The 27,661-nt window shown below is 56.6% G+C and overlaps 1 protein-coding gene across 1 annotated transcript; it reads left to right on the top strand.

The window, feature by feature from the left end:
• The first annotated feature begins 3,413 nt into the window (after positions 1 to 3,413).
• Positions 3,414 to 23,754, top strand: LOC142597063 (maestro heat-like repeat-containing protein family member 2B). The gene is made up of 35 exons (XM_075727498.1): positions 3,414 to 3,540; positions 4,013 to 4,152; positions 5,508 to 5,630; positions 6,184 to 6,349; positions 6,749 to 6,847; positions 7,399 to 7,550; positions 7,938 to 8,081; positions 8,617 to 8,709; positions 9,229 to 9,298; positions 9,410 to 9,523; positions 10,009 to 10,082; positions 10,418 to 10,537; positions 11,574 to 11,681; positions 11,877 to 12,036; positions 12,401 to 12,441; positions 12,734 to 12,875; positions 13,582 to 13,634; positions 14,071 to 14,178; positions 14,426 to 14,545; positions 14,746 to 14,868; positions 15,705 to 15,863; positions 16,092 to 16,214; positions 16,532 to 16,599; positions 16,967 to 17,102; positions 17,208 to 17,303; positions 18,107 to 18,230; positions 18,876 to 18,985; positions 19,426 to 19,578; positions 21,059 to 21,264; positions 21,522 to 21,684; positions 21,980 to 22,173; positions 22,585 to 22,722; positions 22,922 to 23,033; positions 23,368 to 23,526; positions 23,641 to 23,754. The coding sequence occupies exons 1-35, from the start codon at positions 3,414 to 3,416 to the stop codon at positions 23,752 to 23,754; spliced, it is 4,332 nt and encodes a 1,443-aa protein (XP_075583613.1).
• Positions 23,755 to 27,661: the final 3,907 nt, after the last annotated feature.

Below are 27,661 nucleotides of genomic sequence, written 5' to 3' on the forward strand. Positions count from 1 at the left end.
GTCAGAGTAGTACACGATGGTATCTTCCCTAACGTCCCCTCTCTCTTAGGCCAATTTATAGTACTTTTATCTTTCAGGTGGAGCTTGAGGGACTCTAGTCGTACATACTTTTGTTACGATTGGTGTAAAACTTTCTCGCTTCGTTTTAAAGGTACAGGCTCAGAAAAATTCAGAGCACAGGCTCAGTGAGGAGTGGTCTCACCTTAGAGGCGGGTAGGTTTTGGGATGGAGGTGTGTTTTGGTATTATAATGATATTATAATGAGCAAAGTTTACCAAAAGGACAGTATTTTGTCAAAATCATGACAGCTTGTTGGCTCAGGGTATCAATTATGCAGCTTATCGGTGCCATGGTCCTCTTCTGAGTCCCTTATCACAGAGCTTGGCCGTGGTGTCTCCACACCACTCCTCCCTCTGGGCAACTCCCCTTAGAGCCAGCGCACCAGGCTCCCCTCATGTTGCCGACATCCAAGGTTGCAGGCTTAGGGAACTCCCTGATGGGATAGATTCCTTGCATCCACCTGCATTTCATCTGGACAGCTTCTTCAATGCTGTGTTTTTCTTGAAATTGTAAATCTAAGTCTAATGTCTAAGTCACCTCCAGCAATTACTCCACATCTACCTACCTGCTCTGCCTTCTCCTCCTTTTCCTGTTCCTGTTCTTGTTCCTGTCCCTTGTCCTCCTGTTCCTCCTTGTCCTCTTTCTGTTCCTCCTCATCCTCCTCCTGTTCCTCCCTCTGGCCTTCATGATCATTGTCCTCTTGTTCTTCTGTTCTTCCTCCTCTTCTTCCTTTTCCTCTCCTCCTCCTCCTCCTGTTGCTCCTATTCCTCCTTCATGTTCATGTTCATCCTCCTTTGCTTTGTCTTCCTTTTCCATCTGCTCCTCCTTTTCCTCCTGCTCCTCCTTTTCATCTTCCTTGTTTTTCTGTCATCTTTCTCCCTGTAATTCTCCTCCTCCTTCTCCTCTTCCTCTTCATTCTCTTCCTCCTCTTCATCTTCTTCCTCTTTTCTCCTTTTGTTCCTCCTCTTGTTCCTCCTCCTCTTTTTATTCTTTCTCCTCCTCATCCACCTTCTCCTCCTCTTCCTTATCCTCTTCCTCCTTCTATTCCTGCTCATTCTTCTTCTGTTTATCTTTTTCCACTTTTTCCTAGTCATCTTCCTGTTCTTCTTTCTTCCTCTTCCTCTTCCTCTTCCTCTTCCTCTCCCTTATTCCCTATTCCACTCCCTTATTCTTTAGGCAGAGGCCAACAACCCAGTATGGAAAACTACAGTCAAATAACAGCAAGATGTCTCAAATTGCCTGTGTCCTGACTTAAGAGGTAACAGCACCACACCCCGCCCCCCCCCCAGCCCCACACCCAAAAAACCAACAGATGTGCACATATCGACCCTTTCATAGAGACCAAAGGACTGTAGGGTAATTTCTTTCTGAACCCACATGCAATCCTATGCCAGCCCAGTAGCATGAAGGGCTTGGATATGTGTGCATCTCCAACTCTAGTAGAGATGGCGGTTCTGGTCATCCTTTCATCTGGATTTGAGCTGAGAAACCTTCTAGGAAGGTCAGCTGTCCCATACTCATCCACAGTCCAGCAAACAGATATTCCATTTGAATACAAGTCTCCTTTGTCTTTTTGTGACACAGTTGGGTCTGATGGGTTGGAGGTCTCAAGTTTCTGCCTAGTTTGGTCCTGGCTGGAGAGTGGGAGCAAATGTTCTTGGAGGAGACATAGGGGAGGGCACACACGGACACAGGCTGGATCCTCCTCTTTGGAGAAAAACAGGGCACAAAAATGCACAGGGCAAAGGCCAGGTCAGTCCCTGTCACGGATGCGGGTTTATGAATCCTGCTGATTATGTCAATTTATTGTGAATGAGTGACTTCACACAGTTTGATTTAGTAGCAGTTTAGAATTTACTGGTAGCAAATCGCAGGATTTGATTGTAATATTTTAATAGCACTCAGTCATCAGTGATTAACAAAGTGATTAGAGAAAACTGGTCAAAACAGTGACTTAGTTAAAGATTCGAAGATGGCAAGGTTCACTCTATTACTACATGGAAGTGCATAAAGGAAAATTAAGTTACACTGAGTTGGAATGATTCATAAAGTGATTCATGATTGTGTATGCAGGGGATAAGGAGGACCCTCCCGCTGAGTCACGAGGTTCAGAATAGACCCCTTTGCTTTCTAAACTCCTTCTCAGAGAGGAGTCGAGGTGCGGCTGGGTCCACTCTTAGTCTCAGACTTGGTCAACGGTTTATAGGAATAAGGATAAGGCAGCAGTATAAGACTCACTTGGAAACTAAATCGTACATCTACAGACTGCTTAAACTGATTCACACATGCATACACACAAACATGAATACATATGTAAAAATGGTATACCTGTTAAAAATTCCCCTCAAGGTCAGTGAAATACTCACGTCTAATGTCTTGGCATTTCTCAACGGGTGAGGGTTGAGCCTCGAGGAGTGAAGGGTTTCAGCCCAGGCTCCGCTGTCGGTCTTCAGCAATGGATTTCTGGTTTTAGCAAACTTTAAGATTTTGCTAGCTCTGAGAGGCATTGCACTTGGAGGGAGATGCTGGTGCAGCCCGTGGCAGTCCAGGAGAGCTCAAAGGGCCTCACTTAGGACTGCTGTTTATAGGATTGTGAGATGATTGACTTTAATCACCAGTAAATTTCCATCTGAGCCACAATTCAGATCAGTAGTTGCTGGAATTCCAGTAACGATGATACCACTCTGTTCCAAGTCTGTCAGGGGTAGCTGTTCTCACTTCCCCTGTTAGCGATAATACAAAGATTTTGATAAGGACAGGGCTGCTCTCTGCTTCAGCCATGTAGGAGTTTCTGGTACAATTAAGGGGCACTTAACTGACTAACTCGCTACACAAAAATGGTGGCCTGGAATTCCTGAGATCATAAAGCGGTTGAAGAGAAAGAGGAATAAGGGGTGGGGGGGTGGTGTGTGTGCACCACCACAGTCCCCTTGAGACCACGTTGCCTCAGGTCATAGAATCATAGAATAGTTTGGGTTGGAAGGGACCTTTAAAGCTCATCTAGTCTAATCCCCCTGCAATGAGCAGGAACGTCTTCAACTAGATCAGGTTACTCAGAGCCCTGTCAAACCTGACCTTGAATGTTTCCAGGGATGGCTTCCTGGAGGGGGACATGGATCAAGGACAGAGCTGGGAAGGGCTGTCTGCAGAAAGTCTTTGCTAAAGCTATTTGAGGACCATGAGTGAATTCAAGTGATGGAGAATGGGGAAATCCTGCATTTCTGGGCCTGTGGGGGTCCCCAGGGTGCTGCCGTGTGTGGTCCCTGCCCCATGGTGTGTCCCCAGCATGTGTCCCTGTGACCTTGTGTCACAGCAGCCCTCTGTGAGGTGCCACGCCCCACAGGGGGGTCACAATGGCCAGGCTCTATATCTTCCTCCTGGGGCTGGTGCTGCCCCAGTTTCTCATGGCTTTTGCCCAGAGAGAGCAGTGCACTGATCTGGGAGATCCTGCTGCCATGAGGAGGATGAGAGTGCTGAGAGGTGAGGGGCTGGTGGGAGGTTAGGGGCTGACGCCTACTGGAGGCAGTGTCTGTCCCAGCCAGGTGCTAGGGGCTGCATCCCCATCACCTCTCATCTTGCTGCCAGGCACCTCTGAGAGGGCTCTGGCTCCATCCTCTCCCTGCCCTCCATGGGGCAGCTGGGGACTGCTCAGAGACAACCTGGCCTAGCTGTCTCTTGTTGGGGCTGCCCAGCCCTCCTGGCCTCTCCTCACAGAGCCCCATGTCCATCCCCTCTCCAGCTTGGGGCCCCCTCACTGAACTTGCTCCAGCACATTGCTGCTGTTCTGTCACTGGGGAGCCCAGAATGGGCCCAGTCCCCCAAGGTGGTCTTCCCAGTGCTGCAGTGAGGGGAAGGCTCTCTCCCATCATCCCACTGACTGCCCTCCTGCCTCCTTACCCCTCCTTGGTGTGAAGCCCTGCAGCCAGCAATACTTTTCTTTCTTTTCTTCCAGCTCTGTGCCCATGCATGTGTTCCCAGGCCAGACCTGTGCATTCTGAGGATGGAGGCAGGGCAACAGGGACTGTCCCTGCGGCCGTCACTACCTTTGCGGCCGTTGGGACTTCTCTGCTAAAGCAGCTGCAAGACCATGAGGTAAGGCGGGGCGGGGGTTGAGGGCTCCCCTCCTTGCCCCTGGCTTCCCCAGGGAGCCAGGGCAGAGGGGGATTTCACCTGACGGCACCTCTGCACTCCTGCAGGCTCTTTGTCCCCAGGCGCTAATCCTGCTGCTCAAGCTGGACTAAGGCCACTGTTCCCCACTCCTTTCCCCAGGAGCTCGCAGCACACTCCTGGGCAAGGCAAAGCCTCTGGCATAAATCTCAGCATCTCTCCGGCACCTTTGTCCAAGTGTCCAAGGCCCCTCCTTAGCTTTGGTTTGGGAACTGTCCCAGCACCAGTGCTCCTGCCAGTGTGAGGAGCAATGCTGTGCCCCAAGGTGCAGAGTGCTCGTGGCTTCCCCTCCTCGGGCCATGGTCTCGTTCCCAAGCCTTCCCCTTTGTCACAGTCTCTTTGGAGCTCTCAAATTTACAGGACAACATACTCCCTGATCTAAATTTTATTTCATGAGCTCATTAAGAAATACACTACATGAACTCGATGAACAGGGGTGCTCAATCCCCTTTTGCCCAGACTAGACTATCACATGAATTCACTTCTTAACCGGTCAAGTCATAAGTTTCAAAACTTACAACCCATAACTCTTAATGTAGTGCACCTATGAGCAAAAAAAAAGAATTAGTTACCTAGCCGACGGTGAGAGGGCTCATCCCTCCTCCGTCACAGTGCAGGGATCCCCTCTATCACACCAGGAAGCATGAAAGCTTCAGCCGCTCAGCTGCTATTGGATCCGCTTCAAAAGCTTTTTGAGTAAGCTGATGTTTTATACCCTCCAGCTTGGAGGTTTGGTCTGTGCCATTTCCATAAAGTAGTGGACTCTGAGGAAACTGCTAGACAAAAGATAATGGCTGCCGCAGACAGCAATCTGCAGGTGATAATGGCTGCATCATGGCCCTTTAGCTTCTTCTGGCCGCCTGCCCTGCCTATATGGTGCTCTTGCTTTGATCTAATGGTGCTGCTCCCAGTATACATGAGGCCTTAGCATGAGCTGGGTTAGCCAAAACCTAGGCAGGAGTTGAGTGAACAGTCACACCCTTCCTCGCCTGGCACTTTCCCTCTGACCTCCACCATCCCCCGTCCTCAGGAGTGACTTCCTTGGCTCCTGCACAGCCATTTACCCTGGTGGAGTTGATCTCCCTATCTGGCTCTCTGCTAGCATCAGAGGCGCTGCGGAAGATCTTAGTGTTGCCCATGGCTGTCCTGACTGATGCCTGCAGCTCGTACCTCGTGCCCATGTCACACAGACGATTTGGGGGGCAGCAGGTCTCTCTCGTGGCTCCCTGGAAAAGAGGGCAAAGCAAGTCCCATCACTCCCCTTTGTGGTCTGTCCCCAGGGTGACCGAGTGGAGACATACCGGGAGCTGGAGAGGATCTTGCAGGGAGATGATGGCTGTTTGACAAGCGGTGTCGTGAACCGCCTAATAGCAGAGGCATCCAGTGACATGCGAGCAGCCCAGGTGAGCTTGTCCTCTTTCAAGGCCACCAAAGCAGCCTGCCTCTGCCCCTGGTTTGGGGGGAAATACAGAGTGGCGCAGAGATGTTCCTTGGTTATTCAGACCCAGCGGAGGTCCTAAGGGAAGAGATTCTGGGGACTCGTCATTACAGGGAATTTGGCGAGGGGATGCAGAGAGCTGTGCGGACACGCGGACTTGGGGCTGTTTCTAACTGAGAGAGAGCTGGGTTCAAGCTCAAGGTTATTCCTCCTGCCTTGAGGAAGAGCCGTGGGAACCCACCAGCCCCACAGAGAGGTCCCAGGGGGGTTTCAAGTCTGCGACAATTTGTTCCTGGCATCTCCATGGAGAGGAGCCAGTGGCACGGGGCTGTGCCGGGGAAATGCCTCCCTTGTCTTGCAAGGGAGCTACTCGCCTACCCCAGGGAGCAAGAGGCAGCAGCTGCCTGGCCCTGAGCACAGCTGCCCCAAGGGGTTTCACAGAGGACACGGGGTCATTCAGCCTGTCTGAATGCCTCAGCCTTTTTCTTGGGAGTGTTTAGCCTGTGATGCTTTTGCAGGGTGTGACAGGTGATGTGAAGACGGCCGCTAGCGATGTCCTGGTGGCTCTGGCCCGCTCCCACTTCCACTTTGTCATGTCTGAGCTCCAGAGCCACCTGAAGGCCATGGGGAAGGTCCCTGACGAGACTGTGCTCCTCACCTTGGGCAAAATGGCCCGCAGCTATGGTACGGCACCCTCGGCCTCCTGGTTTGGGTAGGGGTCTGTGATAATAGCGAGAAGGGATCCTCCCCCTCCCTAAACACTCTGTGTTGAACTGGGGGGCTATGGAGTTGCTGTGCCTCCTTGCTCCAAGCCAGGGCCAGCTGGCAGCTCTGCCCTACCAGCCCAATCCCAGTTCCTGAAGGGTGGGCACCTGTTGGAAACAAACCCATGGGGTGTCTGTCCCCCACTCTCCTCCCCATTTCCCCAAAGGGCTTTCCTGTGTTCCCCTTGGGGAAGGCAGCCCTCCCCATGCCCTCTGGCATGCCCTGCATGGCCCAGCAGCCCCAGCCTCGCCAGAGATCGACCCCAGTCTCCCATGTCTCTCACTGACCTTGGTCCCTCTGTCCCTGCCTTCTCTGCAGCCCTGCGGTGCATCCCCTTCGTGGGGATGACGCTGCTCGCCCTGCGCACTGTGCTGAGCCAGGTGGGGAGTGGCCAGATCTTGCACGTTGTCTGCAGTGGTGAGTGTCAGCTCCTTGGCCGGGGCCCCTGGGGCAGGGCTGGGGTGGCCTTCAATGCCTTCATGGGATCTCAGAGGGAACGTGGTGGGTGCAGCCTGCAGTGAGGTCAAGCCTTGGTATTCCCAAACTCCTGTGAGTATGCAGAAGGAGAGGGGAAGCCCAGGAGGTTCCTGAGGGCAGGACATGGTGGCGCTGCACAGAGGAACTCCTAGGTCCCTTTCCATGGCTTCTGTTCCCCTGCTTTCCTCTGGGATTAAAATCCGTGCTCTGAAAGGGCATGTGTGTGGGAAGGGAAGGGGCTGCAGTGAGAAATGCTGGAGGGGAACAGGCCATTTGAGGAGGAGAAGGTGCAAGAGCGAGGAGGAGCGAAACAATGGGGTGTTTGAATCCAGATGCCTCAAGAGCACAGATTGCCCTCAGATCCAGATCTGGTCCTGGGCTGAGCCCTGCTGGAGCCTGGGACTGTCCTTAAAGCAGGCTTGGGCGTGGATGCAAGGGACCGTCCCTGCTGCAGACTCTCACATGCTCCCTTTTCCTTTCTCCTGGTGCAGTTCTTGAGCAATGGTCAAAAGCAGTCAATACATACTTTGGCAACCGGGAGCAATGCCCGTTCCCTCTCAAGGGGGTAGCACACTTCTGTGAAGCCATTTACCCGGTGTTCCGCTATGTGGTGGTAAATTGGCTGGACTGCAAGGATGAAGAGGTGAGAAGTGCTGCTTTCCATGCCTGGGTCCACAGCAGAGACATCCACGTTGGTGGGTCTGTCTGTGCTCAGTTGGGTGCGAGCAGAGGGGCGAGGGGAGGGAGTGGTCTGAGTGACAAGGCACCCCAAGCCAGGAGCCTGTCGGCACCGTGCCTGAGACTAGGGGCTCCCTGGCAGGAAGCAGCCAAGTCCTGGGGCCTTTCTGCAGGAAGGGTGGGGTATCAGCATGGGGAAGTGCTCTTTCCTCTCTGGAGTGAGCCCTTCTCCTGCAGGGCAGAAAGGAAAGGAAACCCCTCCCAGTGGGAAGGGCAGACTGGTGTCCAGGGGATGCTGAGCACTAGGCAGACCTTCAGCCCTCTAAGCAGAGCCTCTCCCTTCTCTCTTCAGGACAAGCAGGCTGTCCTCGGGGCAGTGGCTGCCATGATGGGGATCCTTCTGCATGAGGAGCAGCACCGAGAGCATGCCTGTGAGCAGCTCCTCTGGCTCCTGCACCAATACCAGGAGGTCCGAGACACCTCCCGGGTCACCAAGGTGAGGTCTTGCGCAAGGCTCAGCGTGGCTCCTGGGGGGCATCTATGAGAGTGCCACGAGGTGCTGGGGAGCTGTGGGGTGCCAGGAGGAGCTGGGACGCCCTTAGAGAAGGAACAAGGAGATCAGAGGAAGCCTGAGGCTTCCTGGGCTCTTTGGACAAGAAAAGAGAAACCCAGGGGGGCACGAGAGAGGCAAGAGTCCCTGCGGCTCATCTTCTCAGGAAATGAGGCATTGCCACCTCCCTGGGGCTCTGTGTGCGGAAAGAGCTTTGCCCTAATGCCCAGGGCCATGTCCAATCCTGTCCAGTGAAGGGCAAGGTCTGATGAGTGGGAAGTGCCGGGAAACTGAATTGTCAACACTGGGCTCTGTTCAGAGGAAAGAGACCCTCCTGATGCTGCAAGCAAGAAGCCCCATTTAGGAGGGTTTGGGGCTTTCCCTGGGAGCCGGTGCTAGGGACTCCCCTTATCCCAGATGTGCTGGGTTTCTCCTTTCCCAGGTGCCTTTAGCCTCCTCTTCCTCCCCTGTTCTCTTGTAGAGCCTCAGCTATGTCCTGGAGATACTGGAGGGAGTTCAGACGCCCATCCCACAGGGCACGGCTCTTGCCATCAGCACCGCTGTGCACCGCCAGGTAAGGGGAGCCTGCGCCCTGCCGCCAGCCTGGGGCCTGCACACCTGATTGCCATGGAGGGGAAAGACCTGATGGCTGGCAGGGCAGGGCAGGGCAGGACAGGGCAGAACCGGGCAGGGTGTCCCTCCGCCAGGACTTTCCTGCAGGCCAGGAGGATGCCAGGATTTGTCACCTAGGTGCCACCTTAAGGCTGCAGGAGGCCTGATCCTGGCTGTTTGGAATGGGCCTGAGGGGCAGCCCGGTTCCCACAGCAATTTCCCTCTTGGTCAAGTTGCAGGCGGACTCTGCAGCGCTGGCACCCTAAGGGCAGCCTTTTAACGCTGCTCAGTCTCGGCTCCTGGGCAGCCTGGGCTGCTGCAAACCTCTGTGTGTGCCTGGGGCCACTGTGGTGTGGGCTGGGTTTTGGCTGTGGATCCTGTGCCCAGAGTGCCCTGGGAGAGGCGAGCAGAGAGCACTGTTTCTTTTCAGTCCCTCTCAACACTGATGCGACTTTCTCTAAAATGGACCTTGTTCCCACAGCTCTCTGATGTGACCAAGGAGCCTGGCCCAGCCCATAAGGCAGTGCTATCCCGCTGCATCATGCTGCAGGGTAAGGAGAGGAGGCTGGGCAATGCCCCGCCGTGCCATGGCAGCTCTCTCCCTGTCCTTGGCGGTCAGGGGCAGCTGCCTGCTAACGCAGAATGTGATTTCTTCCCCACAGCGCAAAGCTGCCCTGAGGAGACGGTTGTGTTTCTACACTCCCAGCTGAGCGGTGGGAGCGAAGCCAGTTGCGTGGCAGCCCTGGGCCTGCTGGGAGCCCTGGCCCACTCTGATGGTCAGTGCCACGGACCAGGGACACAAGGCAGGGGTTGGGGCTGCTGGGCTGAGAGCAGGAATGGGCTGAAAGTGGTGCACCTGCACCCAAAAGGAGCTACAAAGAGCAGGTCCCCCAGCAGAGCTGGCACCCTGCAACAAGGCTCAAGCACTCCCCCAGCAGTTAGAAATGGCGGCACACCAGGGACGATGCTCCAAGCTCAGTAACACGGGCAGGCTGGCGGGTGGGCTGGTGTGCACAGGAGCTGCTTGTATCCACGCCATTTGTCTTGTCCTCTGTGTTACCATATTACCATAGCTTTCAGTCCCTATAAAATAGCTGTGCCTGTAGAAACAGAGTTGCTGCGGCTATGCCACTGCCTCCTGTGAAGTCAGTCAGACCCCACTTTTCTGTCCCGTTGGTGTGCAAAAAACTTGGTATCTTCAAGGGATCCCTTCTGCCATCTAGGCTGTGCCTCAACGCACACCTCTCTGTATGTCTTCCAGCACCTGCGACAAGAGAGAAGCTGCCCCAGGTGGTGGAGGCCGTGCGGTCCGTGTGCAACGACCCCAGTGCCCAGGTGAGCTGGTTTGGGAAGGGACAGTGCCACCAGGGGAGGCAGAGAAACCCTCGGGGCAGAGCTGGAGTGCCTGGGAAAGCGCCAGCACGCTGCCCAGGTGGTGGGTGATGGCTCCTCCCCGGGGAGAGCTGGCAGAGTGGAGCAGGCAGGTTGCTGTGCTCTGTGGGGCAAATGCCCATCCAGCCTGGTGCTAAAGCCCAGCCCTGGTGCCAGGAGTGAAAGCTGCTGCCGTGCACTCATCATCTCTCCCTGAGCCACAAAGGCTGCCCCCAAGCAAAGGCATCTTCCTTTTGGATTTTGAACAGGAGGATCGTAACCGCACTCTCTCCTGGCAGGTGCGAAGGGCAGTTCTGGAGTTCATCAGGGAGCTGCTCAGCTCCGGCTCTGAGAGCCGCTGGGCATGGGATGTGGTGGGGCACATCTTCATCGAGTTCAGACGGACCTCGGGCAGACTGGTAAGGGCAGAGCAGGACACTCAGAGCTTTGACCGGTGCCTTGACTGCGCTGAGAGCTCCTGCAGGCATCTTTGGCCATGGAGAGCTCAACGCTGCAGGGCCATCAGGGTTGGCACTGCCGTCGGAGTGGCCTCCCAATGGCTGTTCCTTGTGGGCGTCTGTGCTGATGTTGGTGGAGATGTCAGTGGATGATGTGGGTTTGCACCCGGGCATGCCACCCAGGACTGTGGGGCTGCCTGCACACCCCATGGGCTGAGCTGTGCCCACAGGCGCCTTCTGCAAAGCCACCTTGCAAAGGGAGGGGCTGGTAGGGACAGGACATCCTTCATCCTTAAATGCTCATGGACAATCAGCAAAACACAGCCAGTGCAGACAGGTGGGCCTGGCTAGAGGAGATTTCTGTGGTGTTCTTGTGCCCTAGCCCTCCAAAACACACCCTGCCCATCCAATAGCAGTCTGGGGGCCTGCATCCCTTCTGGCAAGGGGACAGGCCATTTGGCCATCCCTTCCATGAGCATTTCCAGCTGGGTGCCCAGGAGATGAAAGCTGGGGATGGCTGAGCCTCCCACTGACTTGCTGAGGATCTTCCCTCTGGCTGAAGCTTCCCTCTAGCTGGGAGATCTGTGTGTGTCACTTTGCTCTGAGGCTTGGGGAGGCTCTGCTTTGGGAGCAGGGCAAAGGAAAGGGCTTCTGGGTGCTCCTCTGCATCTGTCGGGCTGAGCGTGCTGCTGCCAGGGCTGGCACCGAGTTACAACAATGCTGAAGGGCACGTTCCTCACCTCTGCTTTGCTGGCATGAGAGCAGCATTTAGGCCCTGGGGGACTGTGCAGACAAGCAGCGTCGCTCTCTGCTCCCAGGCTTCCAGTCCTTCCCAGGGTCCGGGACCTGGTCCTTGAGCTGGGTCCGGCTGTCCTTGTTCCCCTTTCAGGAGATCAGTGCTGCCAGGAGGCTGGCACAGGAGCACTGGTGAGTTGTGCCTGAGCTGTGTCAGTCAGGAGCCGAGAGTAATGGGGATTTTGCCAACTCTGTCTTACAGGTGGCAGGAGGCCTTTTTGCCTGCGAAACCCAAGAGGATGGAGCTCTTCAAGCCCTGTGCATGGACATCCTGAGCTCGCTGGATGTCTCTCTGAGAGGGATGACCAAAGTAAGTCACCCTCTGCCCTGCTGCTGTGGCTTCCTCTTGCCTTCGGGATGTTTTTCCTCATGCCCCCCCATGCCCTGAACCTCTCCCCTCATGTGTGCTGAAGTGCACAAGGCTCAGGGAAACGCAGACCACCCTTTTTGTCTTTGAGCTGAGTGGAAATGCCAATGTGGCAAACTGCCCGCTGCTTCTCTGCAGCTCCTGTGGCCAAGGCTGCTGCAGTATGTGGTGCCAGCCCAGTACAGCGGCATGCTGATCCCGCTCTCCTGCTGTCTCCGAGCCCTAGTTGAGAGATGGGAGAGAGCAGGGTGCAAGGAAGAAGAGGAAGATCTGGATGGCATGGACTCCCAGGAGCAAGGTAGGAGCCCCAGTGAGTGCTGCTGGGTTTGGCCAGGGGCCGGGCCAGCCTGTGTCTCCCTGCACCCCACCAGCCCTGAGCAGGAGCCCAGGAAAACCAAAGGGTAGAGGCAGGTGCTGCTGCACCTTGCCCGGTGCAGAGGCCTGGCTCTCCTGCTCGCAGCACTCTGCTGGTGAGCCAGGACTCATTCCTGGCCATGAGCTGCCTTCATCTCATGCTGGGCAGCCCTGGGGAGCCCCCCCGGGCCAGCGCTGTGGCAGTGCAGCTGCTCGCAGCCCTCAGCCCTGTGTGGGGCATCGGAGGTGCACGGGGCAGAGCACGGTGGGGGCTTGTCGGCTCACCCAGCCTTTCTTCCTCCCCGCAGCCCAGCTGCCGGCTCCCCAGGCCCTGTTGACTCGACTGCTGGTGAGTAGTGGGGCCCTGGGGAAAGAGCTTTTCTGGCCAGGGGTGGTGGGAGAGCCCAGGGCGGATATGCTGTTAAGGCCAGTGCTGGGAGCCCCCGAGGAGGAGGCAGCATGCCGAGCCTGCCCGAGCCCATTGGGGATCCCACTCCATTCTTGGGGCTGGCAGCACCCCAGGTGAAGCCATCGGCTGCCTGCTGCTGGCCGAGTGGCACCAGGCTCCCTCCCTCCCTCCCTCCCGGGAGAAGCTGTGGCTCTGGCAGCAGGAGTGACCCTTCTCTCCTGCCCTTGCCTAGGTGGTGGCAGCGGCTCCTTACGCGAGCAGCGAACGCACGGTCGCTGCCTTGCAGCTGCTGCAGGCTCTCCACGGCAGGATCCACAGAGCCTTGGGGCCAGTGTGGGCGACCGAGATCCCCCTCCTGCTGCAGTACCTGGAAGGTAAAGTGCGGGTGGTGAGGGAGAGGCTGGGGGCGGGGGGAGGAAAATGCAGCTTCTCAGCGTGATGGAGGAGAATTGTCCTCATGTCCCCAGGACTTGCTCTGTTGCCTTTCCTGTTCCAGGGAGCCAGCACTGAGGCTGGGGGCAGCTGACCCCTGGTGTCAATTCAGCCCAGGGAATGGGTGGGGCCGTTGATGTCTCCTTGGATGGCAGGTCTTGGTGGCACCTCCATGTCCTGCCCAGGATGGTCTTTGGGGGAGGGACAGGACTGGTGCTCCTGGAGCGGGTGCAGGCCTTGGCTTTGGAGGACCAAGTCCCCAGGCCAGGCCAGGTTTGTAGCAGCCGTCCTTGGCAGTAGCCTGGGAGAAGGGCTACAAATGGGCAGAAAGCGGTGGGTCATTAAGGAGAAAATGCGTGTTGCTGGTGCATGCTGTGTCTCAGTGGTCGGAGTTGTTCTGGGAGCTGCCGTCAAGCAGTGGGGATCAGCTGCGGTCAGTATGTCCTTCCCCAGCTTGAATCAGTGGCCCTGACAGATGCCCCTGGGATCCTTCCTGTGTCTTTGGCCTCACAAAGACTTTGATGTAGGTGCTTTCTAGCCTGATGGCCTGGGACTTTTGGGCGGTCTGACCGCAGAGGAGACCACAGGGCTTGTCTTTGGTGTGAGCTTAAATAGCAGCAAGAGCTTTTGCTTCCTCTTGCTTTCTAGGAAAAACCGAGAGCTCCGTGGACTCTGCAGAGTGGGAGCACCGTGTGCTTAAGGTACAGCATCCTTGCGGGGGTGTCAGGAATAGAGGGGGAGAAGAGGGAGCAGACAAACTTGTGGGAGAAAGCTCGGGGCTGCTTGTGTAGGCAGCAGGAGGTGGGGGTACCTCATGAGCACCCTGTGCCTCCCCCCGCAGTAGGTGCCTGCCCGCTCAGAGGAGCTGCTGTCTGCACACGTGCCATGGCTGATGGCTAATGCCCTCTAACGCTGTGGCACGTGCCTTAGCACTGCCTCCTCCTCTATGTCTGGTGTGCTGGGGGGTCTCGCCTGAGGTGTTAGAGGAAGAGGGAGGCTGGCGAAAAGAGCGTGGGGTGGGGGAAGAGACTGCTGTTCCCGGCAGCTCTTCCCCAGCAGCATCCCGGGACATACGAGTGTGGAAAGGGCCCTGGCCAAGGGCAGGGGAACACTCGCTTCCTCTCCTGTTCACCCCAGTTCCTGCGAGCATCGCTGGAGCCCATCGAGGACAAGGCCTGGACTGTGGGCCTGAGCCAGGAGCTGAGCCAGCAGCTGGGCAGCTCTGCCCCCAGCTCCTGGGAGAAGGTGCGTCTCCTGCCCCGTGCCAGGGCTGGGGCCGGCGCCACTGCTCTGCCCACACAGGCGGTTTTCACTGCTTCCTGTTCCCTCACCCTCAAAAGGCACTTTCCCCAGGCTGCCCCAGTGGCTGGCTACAGCCTGACACCGCAGCCGGCCCTGCCTGCTCCCGGGGCGGTTGGGTCCATCTGGGGCCAGCCCTCTCCTGATGGGTCGGGCCGTGACTGCATCTTGCGTTTGGCCTCTTCTCTTTCAGTTTTTCCTGTACAAGGCTCTTGGGACAGCGCTGGCAGCTTGTCGGGACCTCAGATATGTCCAAGGGCAGGTGCTGAGGTTCCTCCAGGAGACAAGCCCCGTGGAGCTGTCTGAGGCCCAGGTGAGGTGATGCTCATGTCCTGAGCATGCCCTGCCTGTTCCTGGGGGAGAGAGCGGGCTGCTGCTGGCCCGGCTCCATATCTCCTTGATTTCCACATTGCTGCCGTTTCCCCCTTGCTGCAACATCTTGTCAGGCTATTGTCACTGGCCACAGCCAAGTGCATGGGCTGGAGCCAACTCTCTGTTTCTCTGTGGTTGCAGGGAATGATTTCTGTTGTGTCCCATGCTGCCGAGAGCCACTTCCACTTGGTCCTGGACACAGTGACTATGTTCTCTGCCGCTTTCACCAGAGGCTGGTTCTATCAGACTTCCACGGGCTGGAAGGTAAAGGCTCCAGGGTTCTGCTGCTTGGCTTTCCTTTTTCAGCCTTATTTCCACTTCCACACCTGCAGCAGCCAAACCGGGGCAGCTGCCTTCAGATTAGCCCTCTTGTAAGAGCTACCTGAGACCTGTTTTTCAGAGGGGACGTCCTGGCATTGGGGCCCCTGAGGTGTCTTTGGAAACGATGGGGTTTGACACCTGGTGGATCAGAGCCACCCAGCTGGGGCAGCTGCAGTGGTTCCTTGCTGGCAGCCACGTTGCCCCTGACTGAACTTCAGCAGGAGCTAGCAACAAGATGGGGTGGGCACAGTGTGACCCTCTGTCCCTTCCTCAAAGCTGAGGGCCAGGAGCAGGAGTCTGGTGAGGTCTCGCTGGCTCTGCTCCCCACCTGGGGGCTGTGGGGAAACCTTTCTGGGCAGGGCACGGCCTTGCAGAGAGAGCAGTGCAGCCTGGTCTGGGGAGGCAAGCAGACTGGGCTCCTCTGCACCACTGACCTGCACAGGCTGGGCATCTCTGAGCAGGACCATGACAAGCGATGTCAGATACCTTTCCACTGAAAGGTTCCAGACAGCTCCCTGACCTCTCAAATCAGTGGTAAAACAGCCAGCAGCATGTGCAATGCTGGCTGCACCCTCCTCCCCATCCCCATGCAAGAACCCAAGCTGCAGGATGGGAACAGCTCCCAGTCCCGGAGCTCCCGCAGCTCAAGGAGCAGCTTGGGGAGCTGCTGGGAGGTGCCCAGGGAAACAAGGAGCTGGTGAAGGTGCCGGAGCAGGGCCTGCTGCAGGAGCCCGCAGGAGTCTCGGGGCTGATGTCTCAGGGCATCTCTGTCAACACAGGTACAGCGGTGGAAGAAGGAGAAAGCCCAGGGCATTCGCGCTGCTCTCATGCGCACCTACAGCGGCATTGCGCTGCATGCCCCCAAGGAGCAGCTGCTCACCCGTGTGGATAAAGAAATCATGGGCAACATCCTGCGGCTCTCCAGAGCCAAACAGAGGGTAGGAGCATGGAGCACACAGGGCGGGGATGCCTGGGTGCCCCAGCTCCAGCCCCTAGGGGCTGGGGCATACCGAGACGGATGGTCTTTTTCTAAAGATCCCCCAAGGAAGGGTTTGTCCTCAACGTACAGATCCAACCCCCCCTTTTGGTTCCCCCTGCCCACGCTCACCTGCCACCTCTCAGCCCTTCAAAGAGTTCAAGGGGTGCTTTTCTGTCTTTGGCCTCAGGACTTGCAGCTCAAGCTCGCCCTGGTGCAGAGCATCACTGAGGTCAGCTGTGCCATCCAGGCTGTGGGCGACTGCAGCAACTTTGAGCTCTCCTCAAAGCAGGAGGCGACGCAGACCCTGCTGGTGAGCGCCCGTAGCCAGGGCAGTCACATGGGGGGGTTTTGGGCTGTGCCATCAGACTGGTTTCCCCAGAGGCACGATGGACTCTTGACTTCATGCGAGCTCCTGCAGCTGTGTCCTGAGCCAGTGGGGCTGCTGGGTGCTGGTGCTAGCTGGCTGCGGAGCAGGGTCGCTCCTGTGGTGCCTTTGGGGATCCGTGGGGGTGACGGGGCAGTGTCTGCCCAGGCCTGGCAACAGAGCCTGTCCCCAGGGGAGGCAGGAGGGCTGTCCCCTGTCTCTGCCTGCTGCCAACTCTGCATTTGTCTTTCTGGGACTTGCAGGACTGGATAAAGGGGGAGCCCTGGGACTCCCTAGTGTATGGAGTGTTTCAGGCCCTGGAGGAGTTGAGGTGAGGTCTGTTCCCTGGGCTCTGGGGACTCCCATTGTACTCCATCACAGCTGGCTGGGACAGCCCCAGTGGCCTTGAGCATGGGGCCGGGAGCTGCTGGGGCTGTGGAGTGGGAGGGTGTTCCCCATTTTGGGTGTCTCCAAAAGAAGGGAGCTCCAGGGAGCCCCCTTAACCTGCAGGTGGGAGGTTGCCTGCTGCCTGGGATGTGGCAGGAATTGCTGGAGCTGAAGGCAGTGCTTGCTGGCATGGGGCTGGGGGTGTTGGATACAGGGCCCTCGTTTAGGAGGAACCCAGTTGTGCTTTAAGCCGCTCTGGAGAGAGCTAGTCAATCTCCTTTCTCTTTTCTCTTCCTTTTTCCTCTGGCCAGCAAGCTGAGGCCACCTCTGAGCAGGGTGGAAAATTGCAACCTGCTGGCAGTGTGCTGCCAGAGTGTCTTGTCCTATCCTTCCAAGGAGCAGATGAACAAGAGAAGGAAGATAGCGAGGGCAGCGGTGAACATGCAGGTACCCACTGGCCACTGCCTGCCCACCTCTGGGTCAGGATGCCACCTCAGTGCGCACTGGTAGTCCCCATGATGCAGAAACTCAGCTCTCCTTTCCTGCTTTCAGGTTCTGCACAGGAGAAGCATGGAAGATCTGGGGCATCTTATAGAAACCCTTCTGGAGGCAGAGGAGACCTCTGCCTGCTTTGATGACGTGGTCCATGTGAGTAGTCATGGGGCAACAGGGAAAGTGTTGCAGGGGCAGAGAATCGAGGCTTTAGAGGGTGATAGGAGGTGGATGCCTTTCCTATGGGAAAGTGGGGCTTTGGCTCTTTGCTCTGAGAGTGTGCATCTGGCTGGGGCCAGGGGCTGAGCTGGGGGGTGGGAGCGCCTGGCCACTGCAGCCTCAGGACAGGCAGAGAAGTAGGCCCTGCCAGAGGGAAAGCCAAGAGCCAGCCCTGAGCTGGGAAAGAGCAGCCTGGGGGAAGGCCGGGGAGGGGAGATGCTGTCAGGGAAGCAACACCTGCCTCAGGGCAGAGGTGGCTGGAGAGCGCAAGGCAGTGGAGGCTGCAGTGCCAGTGCTCGGTAGGGCCAGGGGCTGTGCTGGGAAGGGGCCAGAGAAGGAGGGAGGAGGGGGGGGGGGGGATCTCAGGGAGAGAAAAACGCCGGTTGTGAGAGAGATACACCCTGCCTCAGGTCCTGAAAGGCTGGCTCACCTCAGCCAATGAATGGGAGCGGGAGAGAGCCCTGCAGGTTTGTGCCCATGTGTTGGGAGCTTGCAAGCAGCAATCTGAGCTCATGGTAAGTAGGGATCCCCTGCGTGCTCTGGTGCCCTCTTCCCAGCATTTGCGGCCCCAGAAGGGAGCCCTGCCCAACTGGGTGCTGGGTTTCGGGGCTCCTGGGATCACGGGGCAGCCCTTCTGCCTGCCCCTCTGCCCAGTCGCTGCTCAGGGAGCAGGATGGGCGGTAGAGGCGAGCAGGTGCTGGGTCTGCCTGTGACCCTTTTCCTGCTGCTCTCCCCTGCAGAGAGGATGTCCTTGCAAGCAGTTTGGCTCCCTGGTGGGACTGCTGGGGACTCTGACCAACGACTGCCTGGCCGCGTCCCGCAAGAAGGCATGGGTCTGCCTCAGCTACCTTCTCCAAATGCAAGGTGAGGAGAGCGGGCGCTTCCCAGACTTGCTCAGCCTGATCCTCCCTCCCTTCCTGGCCTGGTGACCACTGGGGTCCCGTGGGGCCAGGCCCTGTCCCAGGGAAGGAAGGGGGAGTCAATGAGCTCAGATGTTTTTGTGCCCCCACCCTGTTAACTCTCTGCCTCCCTGGCCATCTCAGGAAGGATCTCTGGGAGAGGGTCGCTGAGTCCGACCTCCCTGGGGCATGTGTGAGGCTGGGTGGTCAGGGCCTTCCCCCACTGCTGTCTGAGAGCAGGACGTTGTCACCAATGCTGGGGACTGTCTCCCTCCACATTCAAGGAGAGACAGATGGTGGTCAGACAATTCACTTGGATGAGGGCCCTGATATTTCAGAGGGTGACGTAGGGGACACAGCTGTTGGGAGCAGAGGCTGCTGAATCCCTGAAGTCCCAGCAAACAGTTCAAGGAGGAAGAGGGCTCCTTCCAGCCCAGGATTTGTCAGCCATTTATTGGGGTCAGGAAGTCCTGCTGCACCGAGTTCAGGAGCCCTGGGTTTCCCTGTGGCCTTCACTGCCACCACTTGGGTTCTCCTTTATTGGTACCTGGGGCCAGAGGTTGGGTTTTCTGTAGATGTGACTCCTCTTTTCTCCTGGTGTTTGTTCCAGCCAAGACCATGAAGGTGGTGCCTCAGGCAGATGAGATCAGGTGCCTTTGTGAGGCACTGAACAGCCCAGACACCGAGACTCTGGTGGAGACCTGTACCAAACTAGCAAAGGTAACTGGCCCCAGACCAGCGGGGTGGGGGCTCGGCTCCTGGCCTCCTGCATGTCTCCCTGCTCCCCTCCAGAGTCTCTTACTGTCTCCAGAGCGAGCTGTTTGGAACGGCTGCTGTTAGCAAGTAGCAGGAGGCTTTGAGACAAGACTGTCCTCTAGGCCTGCTGGAGTAGATACCATGATGGGTGTGTTTGTGCGCACACGTGTGTGAGTGCTCTTGTCAGAATACAAATTTGGTATATGAGCAAACAACATGGGGGGAGGCACTTCCAAATTGGTTAGCTGCATCAGATGTAAACAGCACTGTATGCACAGCAGGAGGATCAAGTGATTGCCCCCTCCATGACTGCTGAACTAACAGTCCTGTCAAGTTTGCTTTCCTTTCCGAATTGCTGGAGCAGAGCTGTGATGCGGTCTCTCCTGTTCCTGACTTCTTTCCAGGCTGTTTGCAAATGCATCCCTCCAGCACAGGCTACGGACTTTCTGACTGCCATCCTGGACAGATTGCTGCATGTCACACCTGCATGTGCAAGAGCAGTGTGGAAGTGGGTGTTCATCTTCCTGGTGGAATGCAGAAAGGAAATACTCCAGGAGGTAAAGGAGACCTTTTTTTTCCATTTGACTTTGTCTTTTCTCCTGTTGGCTGTTGCACTACACCCTGTGCAGTTGCCATGGGCTCAAGAAATGCTGCCTGTGTGCTGAGCCAAGGGGCTACTGATGGTCTGAGTCATGCATTAGCACCTGCTGCTGGTGTCTGCTCCAGCTGGTGACAAAGGATATGGGCACTTCTTGTCCAAAGTCTCCTGTTGGTTCAGCTCCTTCCCATGAGTGAGGCACTGGGAGGCACCAACCTTGCCCCTTGCCATTCTTCCCCTTCCTCAGGGTCACTGTCAGTCCTCCCTGCCCCGGGACCCACTTCACCCTGCTCTTTCTTCACTGGTTCCAAATTCTCTCTACTCTGAACATTGCTGGGCATGCTAGGTTTTCCACAGGTTGGGTACCTGTTCATTGCTCTCATTGCTTTCCCTGACTGTGGTGTTACCCAGCCTGCAAGGTGACCTTCCTTTCGCCACCAGTTGCTGCCTGTTTGTAGCCTGGGAGCCTCTGGCCTCATGCTGTGCCTGCCCTTTCCAGGCTCCTGTTCTCCTCCTCCACTTGTGCTCTGCTGCGCTCCACTTGGGCTCTAGGGCCACCAGCACATTGCTCAGCCCGGACTAGCTCAGTGGCTGTCTGCCGCTGACAGAGGTCGGTCACCGTGATGGCAATCATGGGTGGCAGCCCACAGGATCATGCCCAGCTGAGCTAAAGCTCACCCAGCTGTTAGGCAGCTCCTGTTACAGGCAGGGCAGGGCATCCCTGTGCCATCCCTGCAGAGCCAGCGGCCGCTCCAGGCAGCAAGAGCGCCGCATCCATGGGCTGCGGGGTCACTCCTTGCTACTTCCCCAGGCACAGAGCGGGTTGTGTCTGCACCACAGGCCAGAGGTAGGCAGCTGTGGGAGAAGCTGGGCTCTTCCACGGGATGAGGGAACTGGCGGCCACTTTGTCTTTATCATGACCACGGCTTCTAGCTGTGAAAGGCTCCAACAAACACCCTTTTCTTCAGGGGATGGTCCTCTGTGTAGCGACGGCGTTGGAGTTTTGGGAAAGGAGGGCAGAGGCAAGGAATAGTGTCCCTGGAGAACTGGGTTCCTCTGGAAGGAGTCACGTGCCCTTGCACAGGCCCTGCAAGAGTGTGTTTGGTTTTGCTCTTGCATTGCACAATAACACATAGGGAGAGTTATTTAAGTGCTGGGTGTGAAATGTGTCCATGTCCTCTGTGTGCACACAGCGCACGCAGCTGCTCATACGTCTGGGCCCAGGCACGTGCAGTGACTGAGGCTCTGCCTGTGAGAACATGCATCTGTGCGTGCGCGTGCATGCATGCGTGTGCGCTATTGCCAAGAGCAGGCTCAGCTCCAGGCATGAGCCAGGGTCAGGCAGGGTGGAAGGAGTGAGGTTTCGAGCTAGATCTGGACTCTGTGTCAACGGAGCAGGCATTGCTCATGTGCTGAATGACTGTGTCTGGGCCCCGCAGGAGGGGATAAAGAAGGCACTGAGCCCTTCTTTCTCCTCTTCTTTCATTCAGGTGCCAAAAATCCTGAACACCCTTTACACCTACATGCAGCAGAGCACCCACAGGCCCTTCCTGCTCCATATGGTGTTTCTTCTCGCCCGCTCTCACCATGAGGCTGTGATCAGCAGTCTCCTGCAGAAAGGTCTGCCTATGGACAGGTATGACAGGTATGTGCACTTCCCCACTGTAGTCAGAGACCCTGCAGCTTGCTTGTACTGGCGGGGGGGGGGGGGGGCCGGGGGGGGGGGGGCAGTTGAGAAGCAGGTCTTTTTTTTCTGCCTGAACAGTCTTGAGTGTTGCAAGACTGCAGGCTTGCATCTGCTGTGAGTGGGGCATTGTAAGCCCCATTGCAGGTGAGGAGGTTTGAGGGCATTGCAGGACTGCGAGGATACAGGCTCAGGTGTGAACGTCTCTTCCCTTGCAGTGACATGGTGGAGCTGTGGAGGAGCCTGGGAAGAAGCGTCCTTGGGATTCAGATCCTGAGGTGCTTAGTAGAGAAACTAAACAGAGCAGGAAACAACCACCTGGGGACTCACTCCTCTGCTCGTGAGCGGCACAGCCGTCAGACTGCTCTGGAGACTCTGTCGGTACGTTCAATGGCACACACGTTTCTGCAGCTTTGCATCTGCTTTCTAACTCATACCTTGGCATGAGGGAGTCAGGTGCCCTTTGCGGATGCCCGTGGAGACTCCCAGGGCACTGTGCTGGGCCGGCCTCAAGGAGTGTGGGGAGCCGGGACAGTTTTGTGCTCCTGAGCCACAAGGCTGTCACAGAAGTGACAATTGTGGACAGTAACCCCCCTGCCCCAGGCAGGCAGGGGAACCAGGCTGGTGGGAAAAGGCCTTGCCTGAACAGGTGGTTCTTGGTCATGTTTCTCTGCAGATCACCCGTGCCATCTCCGAGGTGGTGCTTGCCCTGAGGAGCACAGAGGAGCTCAGGCAACTGCTTCCCCACCTTCTTCCCAGCCTCATGAGGCGGGCCAGGGAAACGCTGGGTGAGGAGAGGCTGCTTTCCCCCATAAGCAGCTGGAGACAACTGTTCCTTGAGGGCCAGGTGCTTGAAGAGAAGCCGTGCAGGTAAGGAGCTGAAGGGGCAGATGGAGGGGCTGGCTTCAGTTCCCCTCACCAAGGCATGTGCCTTTGTGGAGCTGAGGGAGAGCTTCACCTGCCCCACTTCCTAGATGTGGAAACCAGTAGTCATGGTTGGGTTTACTTCTGTTCCTTCATGGAGAAACTCCAGCTCCTAGGCAGGAGTATCTAGCATGGAGTCAGTCTAGGGGTATGGGTTTCCTTCTGCTTCAGTGGGTTTGGGGCATGACAAAAATGCCAGTGTTGTTAGCTGCAGTCTTGGAGGCTATGAAGCATCATTTCAGGGGTATTTAGCTCTGCTAAAGATAAGTCTTCCCCTAACCTGCTGTGATTTGAGATTTCTTTGGGTTTGTGGTGGTGGTGTTATTTTGATTTGTTGTGTTTTGTTTCTTCTGCCAGGATTTTCCTTTCAGCTATAGAGTTGGTGCTAGGCAAATGCATGGCGCAGAAATGGATGCGGCTGCTCATGAATTGGGCAGTGTGGGCTCGCCTGGAAGACCCCCTGGCTCACCCTGAGGGGGTGTGTCTCCTGAGCAGGTAAGAGCCCCAGGGATGCATCTGGCCACCTTCTGTGGAGCTGTGCGTAGGGAAATGGCTGCTGGGACCCTTCCAGTGTGCCTGGGAAGCTGTCCTGAGCAAAAGAATAGCGTCTGTGTCAGCGCAAGTGAATTCTGGAGACCCGGCCTGTGGCCTCCCTGGGCAACTGGTGTGTCCCTCGCTTGTGTCCCCTGCACAGCGTCCTGCTCCATGCTGGGCTCATCTCCCCCTGTGTGGTGAGGAACCTCTTGCCATGGCTGGATTCCTCCTCAGTTAAGCTGCGGGTGAGTGCTACAGCTTTCTTTGCTGAGGTAAGGCAGGGGGTGGGGAAGGAAGGGTTCAGAGGGGTTTTGCCGAGATACTGCTGCTTGGGATGTCTAGCTCACCAGACTCACTAGCGCAAGCGGCAGAGGAGTGAGATTCTGCCATCCAGACAAACATCTGTCTTCCAACCCAGCTGAAAGAGGCAGAGCGCAAACTGAAAGCCATGAGAGAAATGGCAGAAGGAAGTCAACAGCTGGAGAAGGAACAGGAGAGACAAAGTTAGCGCTCCAGAGGAAAGAGGAGGAAAGCGAGTATTTGCAGAGGCCTCAGGCAGAAGTACACAGGGAACACAAAGAAACCCTGCAACTGTTTCGAGCCCAGCTGATTGAACTGAATGATCGGTACCAGAAGTTAAATGAACAACACCAGCAACTATTTCAGGAACTTGAACAGCTGGAAGGAGAAAGATCCAACCACATCATTTCCAGGCCATGCCAGGCTAACCTGGGAGCAGACAAGGAGTCCATCCTCCTGGAGGCTGTGAGAAAACAACCAGCAGAGCTTCGAGCATTCGTAGCTCAATAGAGCTATGATCCTTTTGATGGTCCCAATGAGCTGCCTGAACTAGTGCTTCCTCTAGTTGCTGGACAATAGGTTTACATCTTTGGAGATGTGGATGGAGAGGGCTGGTATGTAGCAGAGCTGACCAATGGCACAAGAGGAGTTGTCCCCTCTAATCTTGTTGAAGAAGTTTCAGATGACGGATGACCTGATGACGCCAGAGTCTCTCCAGAGGCAACTAATTGGTAGCAGGACACAGATGATGTCTGTCCTGTCTTCTCGTATCTTCTTGTTAAATCTTTTCTTAACAATCTCTCTGTGTAATCTCGCTCTCTATCCTGTGTGCATGCAAACTGAAAGGACTATGTGCCAGCTATTGGGGGTTGGCATGGGTGGACTGGGTGCCAGCTACTGGAGTCAACCAGGGGGTGTAGGCACCCCTGGCTTGTGGTGCCAGCTACTGGCATGGGTCCCAGTGCAGCTCGTGGAGTGAGTAGGGGTTCTCAGTGCAGCGAGTGGGGGTCTTGACCACCAGGCTCTGTGGCAGGAACGGTGTACATCCTGTAAACCACCTACTGGGGGAGACCAGCATGAGTGAGGTGAGTGAGAGGCTCTGTGAGTGTCTCTATCTTCCCCAAACCTGGTGTGCATGGGGTGTGCGTGTGCATCCACCAGCAGACTTCAAGCTGGACCAGCTGGTGACTTGCAGGGCCTTGGGTCTAGGCTGAGGTATCAGGTGGGCAGAGGGTCTGTGCTGGCACCTGGGGAGATTGGCAAGTGTGGGGTGCCTGCAGGAGGAACGTGTGAGTGCTGCCTGTTTGCAGGGAGCACGAAGATGGACCAGTTGGCGAGTAGCGGACCCATGGGGTGGGTCAGAGGGCTGGGATCTGGGCAGAGGTACCAGTGGACAGAGGGGCTGTGCCAGTACGCAGGGGATCCATGAACATCTGTATGCTTGTGAACGTAGAGAGTGTTCTGTGTGCCTGCACTAGTGACCTCCTGTCTCTGCCAGCCCAAGAGGAGGAGGGGACGTGGCTGGCTGTGTTTTATGTGAGTCCTGCATGCGGGTGCTGTTGACGGCAGCACCTCATCTGTGGCAGTCTGTGTGACTGGCTGTATCAGTGTCTTCTGCGTGTGTGTGTGTGTGTGTGTGTTGGCGCGTGTGTGTGTGTGTGTGTGTTGGCGTGTGTGTGTGTGTGTTGGCGTGTGTTGGCGTGTGTGTGCGTATCTCGGATGCGTGGTCAGCTTTGCTACTAGTTACCACCTGCAAGCAGAAAAGTGGCAGCTGAATCCCTCAGCCTGCACAAAGACTCCAGATCCCCAGGCTGGGCTCCAGCAGCCAGGCACGACTGTACTGGGTGGTACTGGTGTGTATTGGGCTCCAGCGGCATGGCAGGAGGGGTCCTGGGCTGGAGTGGCTGGAAGTGGTGGCCAGTCTTGACATCCCTTAACACTGTGGGTCTGTGGGGTGCATGGGGGGAGCTGAATCCCACTTCAGCCCAAAGGCTTCCAGCTGGGGAGGAGATGCCTGCATTGCTTCAGCTGAATTCCTGCCTGGCGCAGGGTCCAACCAACACCTCCCTGTCACTGCCTGTGTGTCCTTGTCGTTAGGGGTCAAGAATGTCAGTGTCCAGAGGGGAACATTTATACTTCTCATAGGCATCCATGCCCTGATAGGACAAACCACACTTTTGGAATCAGTGTCTCTCCACTCTTCAGAGAGGGACAATTGGTGATTATTTCAGTCAGCTAAAAAGTCCATTCCCCAAAGGTGACTCTGTTGCCTTTCAGGAGCTGTCAGCCCTAGAGCCCCTGGGACATCTCCAGGCAGCCCAGAAAGTGGCTGCTTTGGCTGGTCCTCTGCTGCTGAGCTGGGCCGGGCTCCTGGGATGGAGGGAGCTCATAGCAAGTGGGCAGTGCTTGTGAGAGACAGCTCTGCCCAGGAGCAGCTCCCCTGCAAAGTGCAGCAGGGCTGAGGGCAGTGCCTGCAGGCAGTGAGGGGAGAGGAATGAGGCAGGGAGAGGTTGGCGGAAGGACAGCTGGGCTCTCAGTGTGGGAGAAATCTTCACAGGTCTTTACATGGTAGGACTCTGGCTGCAGGGCAGTGCACATGAGTATCCCGGAGGGCTCTCCAAAATCTGGTACATCCAAAGCATCTGTCAGAACAACCCTCACAGTTTATCCAGTTTGTAGGAAGACGTGCTGCTGAGCAAGGCTTCCCTGCTGCATCATCAGAGGGACAAGACATGACAGCTGCCTTCTGCCGGGTACGGCTGCAGGGGTGTGAAGCTGGGTGTACATCCAGGGGTGCCCAGGACTGTCCTTCCAAGCAGGGTCCCTGCACCCCAGGGGGCTGTGTGCTGGGGCAGGACTCTGCCACCTGCCAGGGTCAGCACTCAGCCTGCCTGGGGAGCTCCTCCCAGTGCTGTGATGACAAGCTGTGGGTGGAAGGAGCAACCCGCAGCAGGGCAGGGTCCTTCTGCTGTCAAGAGAGTGCTGCATGGGCCAGGCCTGCTCACAGCTCCACATCACCCCCAGGACATTTCTGAGGGCAGTTTTGAAGAGGAAGATCAAGGTGGGGGTTACCTGAAAGGGCAGGTGTCTGTGCTTTGAGGATTCTTCTCTTGGTTGTCTGGGTGGGCAGTGGGAGATGGGACTTTATTTCTCTGTTCTGAAGAAGGCACTCAGACCCCAGCTCTTGTTAGGACTTGTCTGAGCTGCTCCTTCACACCTGCACACACAGAGATGCCCCTGGGGAGTGCCTTGTTGCCAGGAGGTGTCTGAAGGGCAGAGCTGAGCACACAGCGGGTGGGATGGGGTCTGTGAACATAGCCAGGGCAGAGACATGGGGACAGAGAAACAGCAGGGACAGCTCCAGGCTGTAGAGACATGGGCAATAAGGTAGAGGGAAGTACCACCAGAAATGCCTTGGGAGAGGGGATTCGAGCACCTCCCTGCCATCCCCTGCAGTGCAGACACCTGCCCTGGAGCAACCCCCTCACCTCTCCCACCTAGCAGAGCCTCTGCCCTCACAGCCGTGGGGTCTCAGGCTGAGTCACCTCCTTCGCACCCCGATCTCTGATGAGGAGAAACCCACAAATGCCTGTATCTCTGTCCTTGCCCTGTCTCCCTCAGCAGGCGCATTGGGGCATTTCTGCATGTTTCCCCTCCTGTCCCTGCTGTGATTGTCCCCACCTAACCTGCGGTCTGTTGGCACTGCAGTGTGGGGGACTGGAATGAGCTGGCCCTCCTTTCAGGACACCCCATCTTTAGGACATTTGACTTCCCCTGGGAGTGCTGCTGGGCTGCAGGTTGCCCTCCAGAAGGGCACAGCTCTCCCATAGCATCTCTGTGTTATGTAGGAGGCCCACGGAGAAGACACCTCGGTGCTAAGGCCATGGAAATGCTGCCGGACAGCTGTAGGTGGGCAGCTGCAATGAGCTCCCTGTGTCCCCGGCTGGGAGGGGAGAGCTGAGATCATGCTCAGGTACGATGAGGTGGGCATGGAGAGTCTGGAGATCTGCACTTTGAAACCGGGATCCTCTGCTCTCAGTAGTGTCCACTTTCTTTTCAGGGGAACATCTGAGTACAATCACCCTCCAGCTCAAAGAGGTGCCAGCACAGGGCAGCTGAGAACAGGACTGATGGACAGACTGGCTCATCTCACTCTACACTAAGGGAAAACCCCTTTGCCTCTCAGGACCCACAAGGTTTCACTCGGAGTGCAGCAGAAATGCCAGGGATTTCTGCCTTAAAACACTCCTCAGGTGTGGTGGGGCAACGAGGACAAAATAAACAAATCAAAATCCCCAAAGCTCTGCTCTACGGTTGGGTGATTTGGGAGTGACAATGCTGAAAAACTTCTTGATATCACAAGTGGATTTGATCTGAGATCACCCCATGGCCCTATTTACCTTTTGGTGTAGGGCAGGACTGTCTCCTCCAAAGCCCACAGCAGAGCCCCCTGCTCCCAGAGACACCCTTAGTTGGCCCTAAACAAAGCTCATGAAAGGCACCTGCCAAAGGTGGTTCCTGGAAATGGGAGAAGCAGATTAGGGGATTTCTTTGAGAAGCAGAGTAGGTTTTGCTCAGAGAAATCTCCCCTAACTTCTCA

Source organism: Pelecanus crispus, unplaced genomic scaffold (genome assembly GCF_030463565.1).
Source record: "Pelecanus crispus isolate bPelCri1 unplaced genomic scaffold, bPelCri1.pri SCAFFOLD_61, whole genome shotgun sequence".
NCBI classification, from domain to species: domain Eukaryota; kingdom Metazoa; phylum Chordata; class Aves; order Pelecaniformes; family Pelecanidae; genus Pelecanus; species Pelecanus crispus.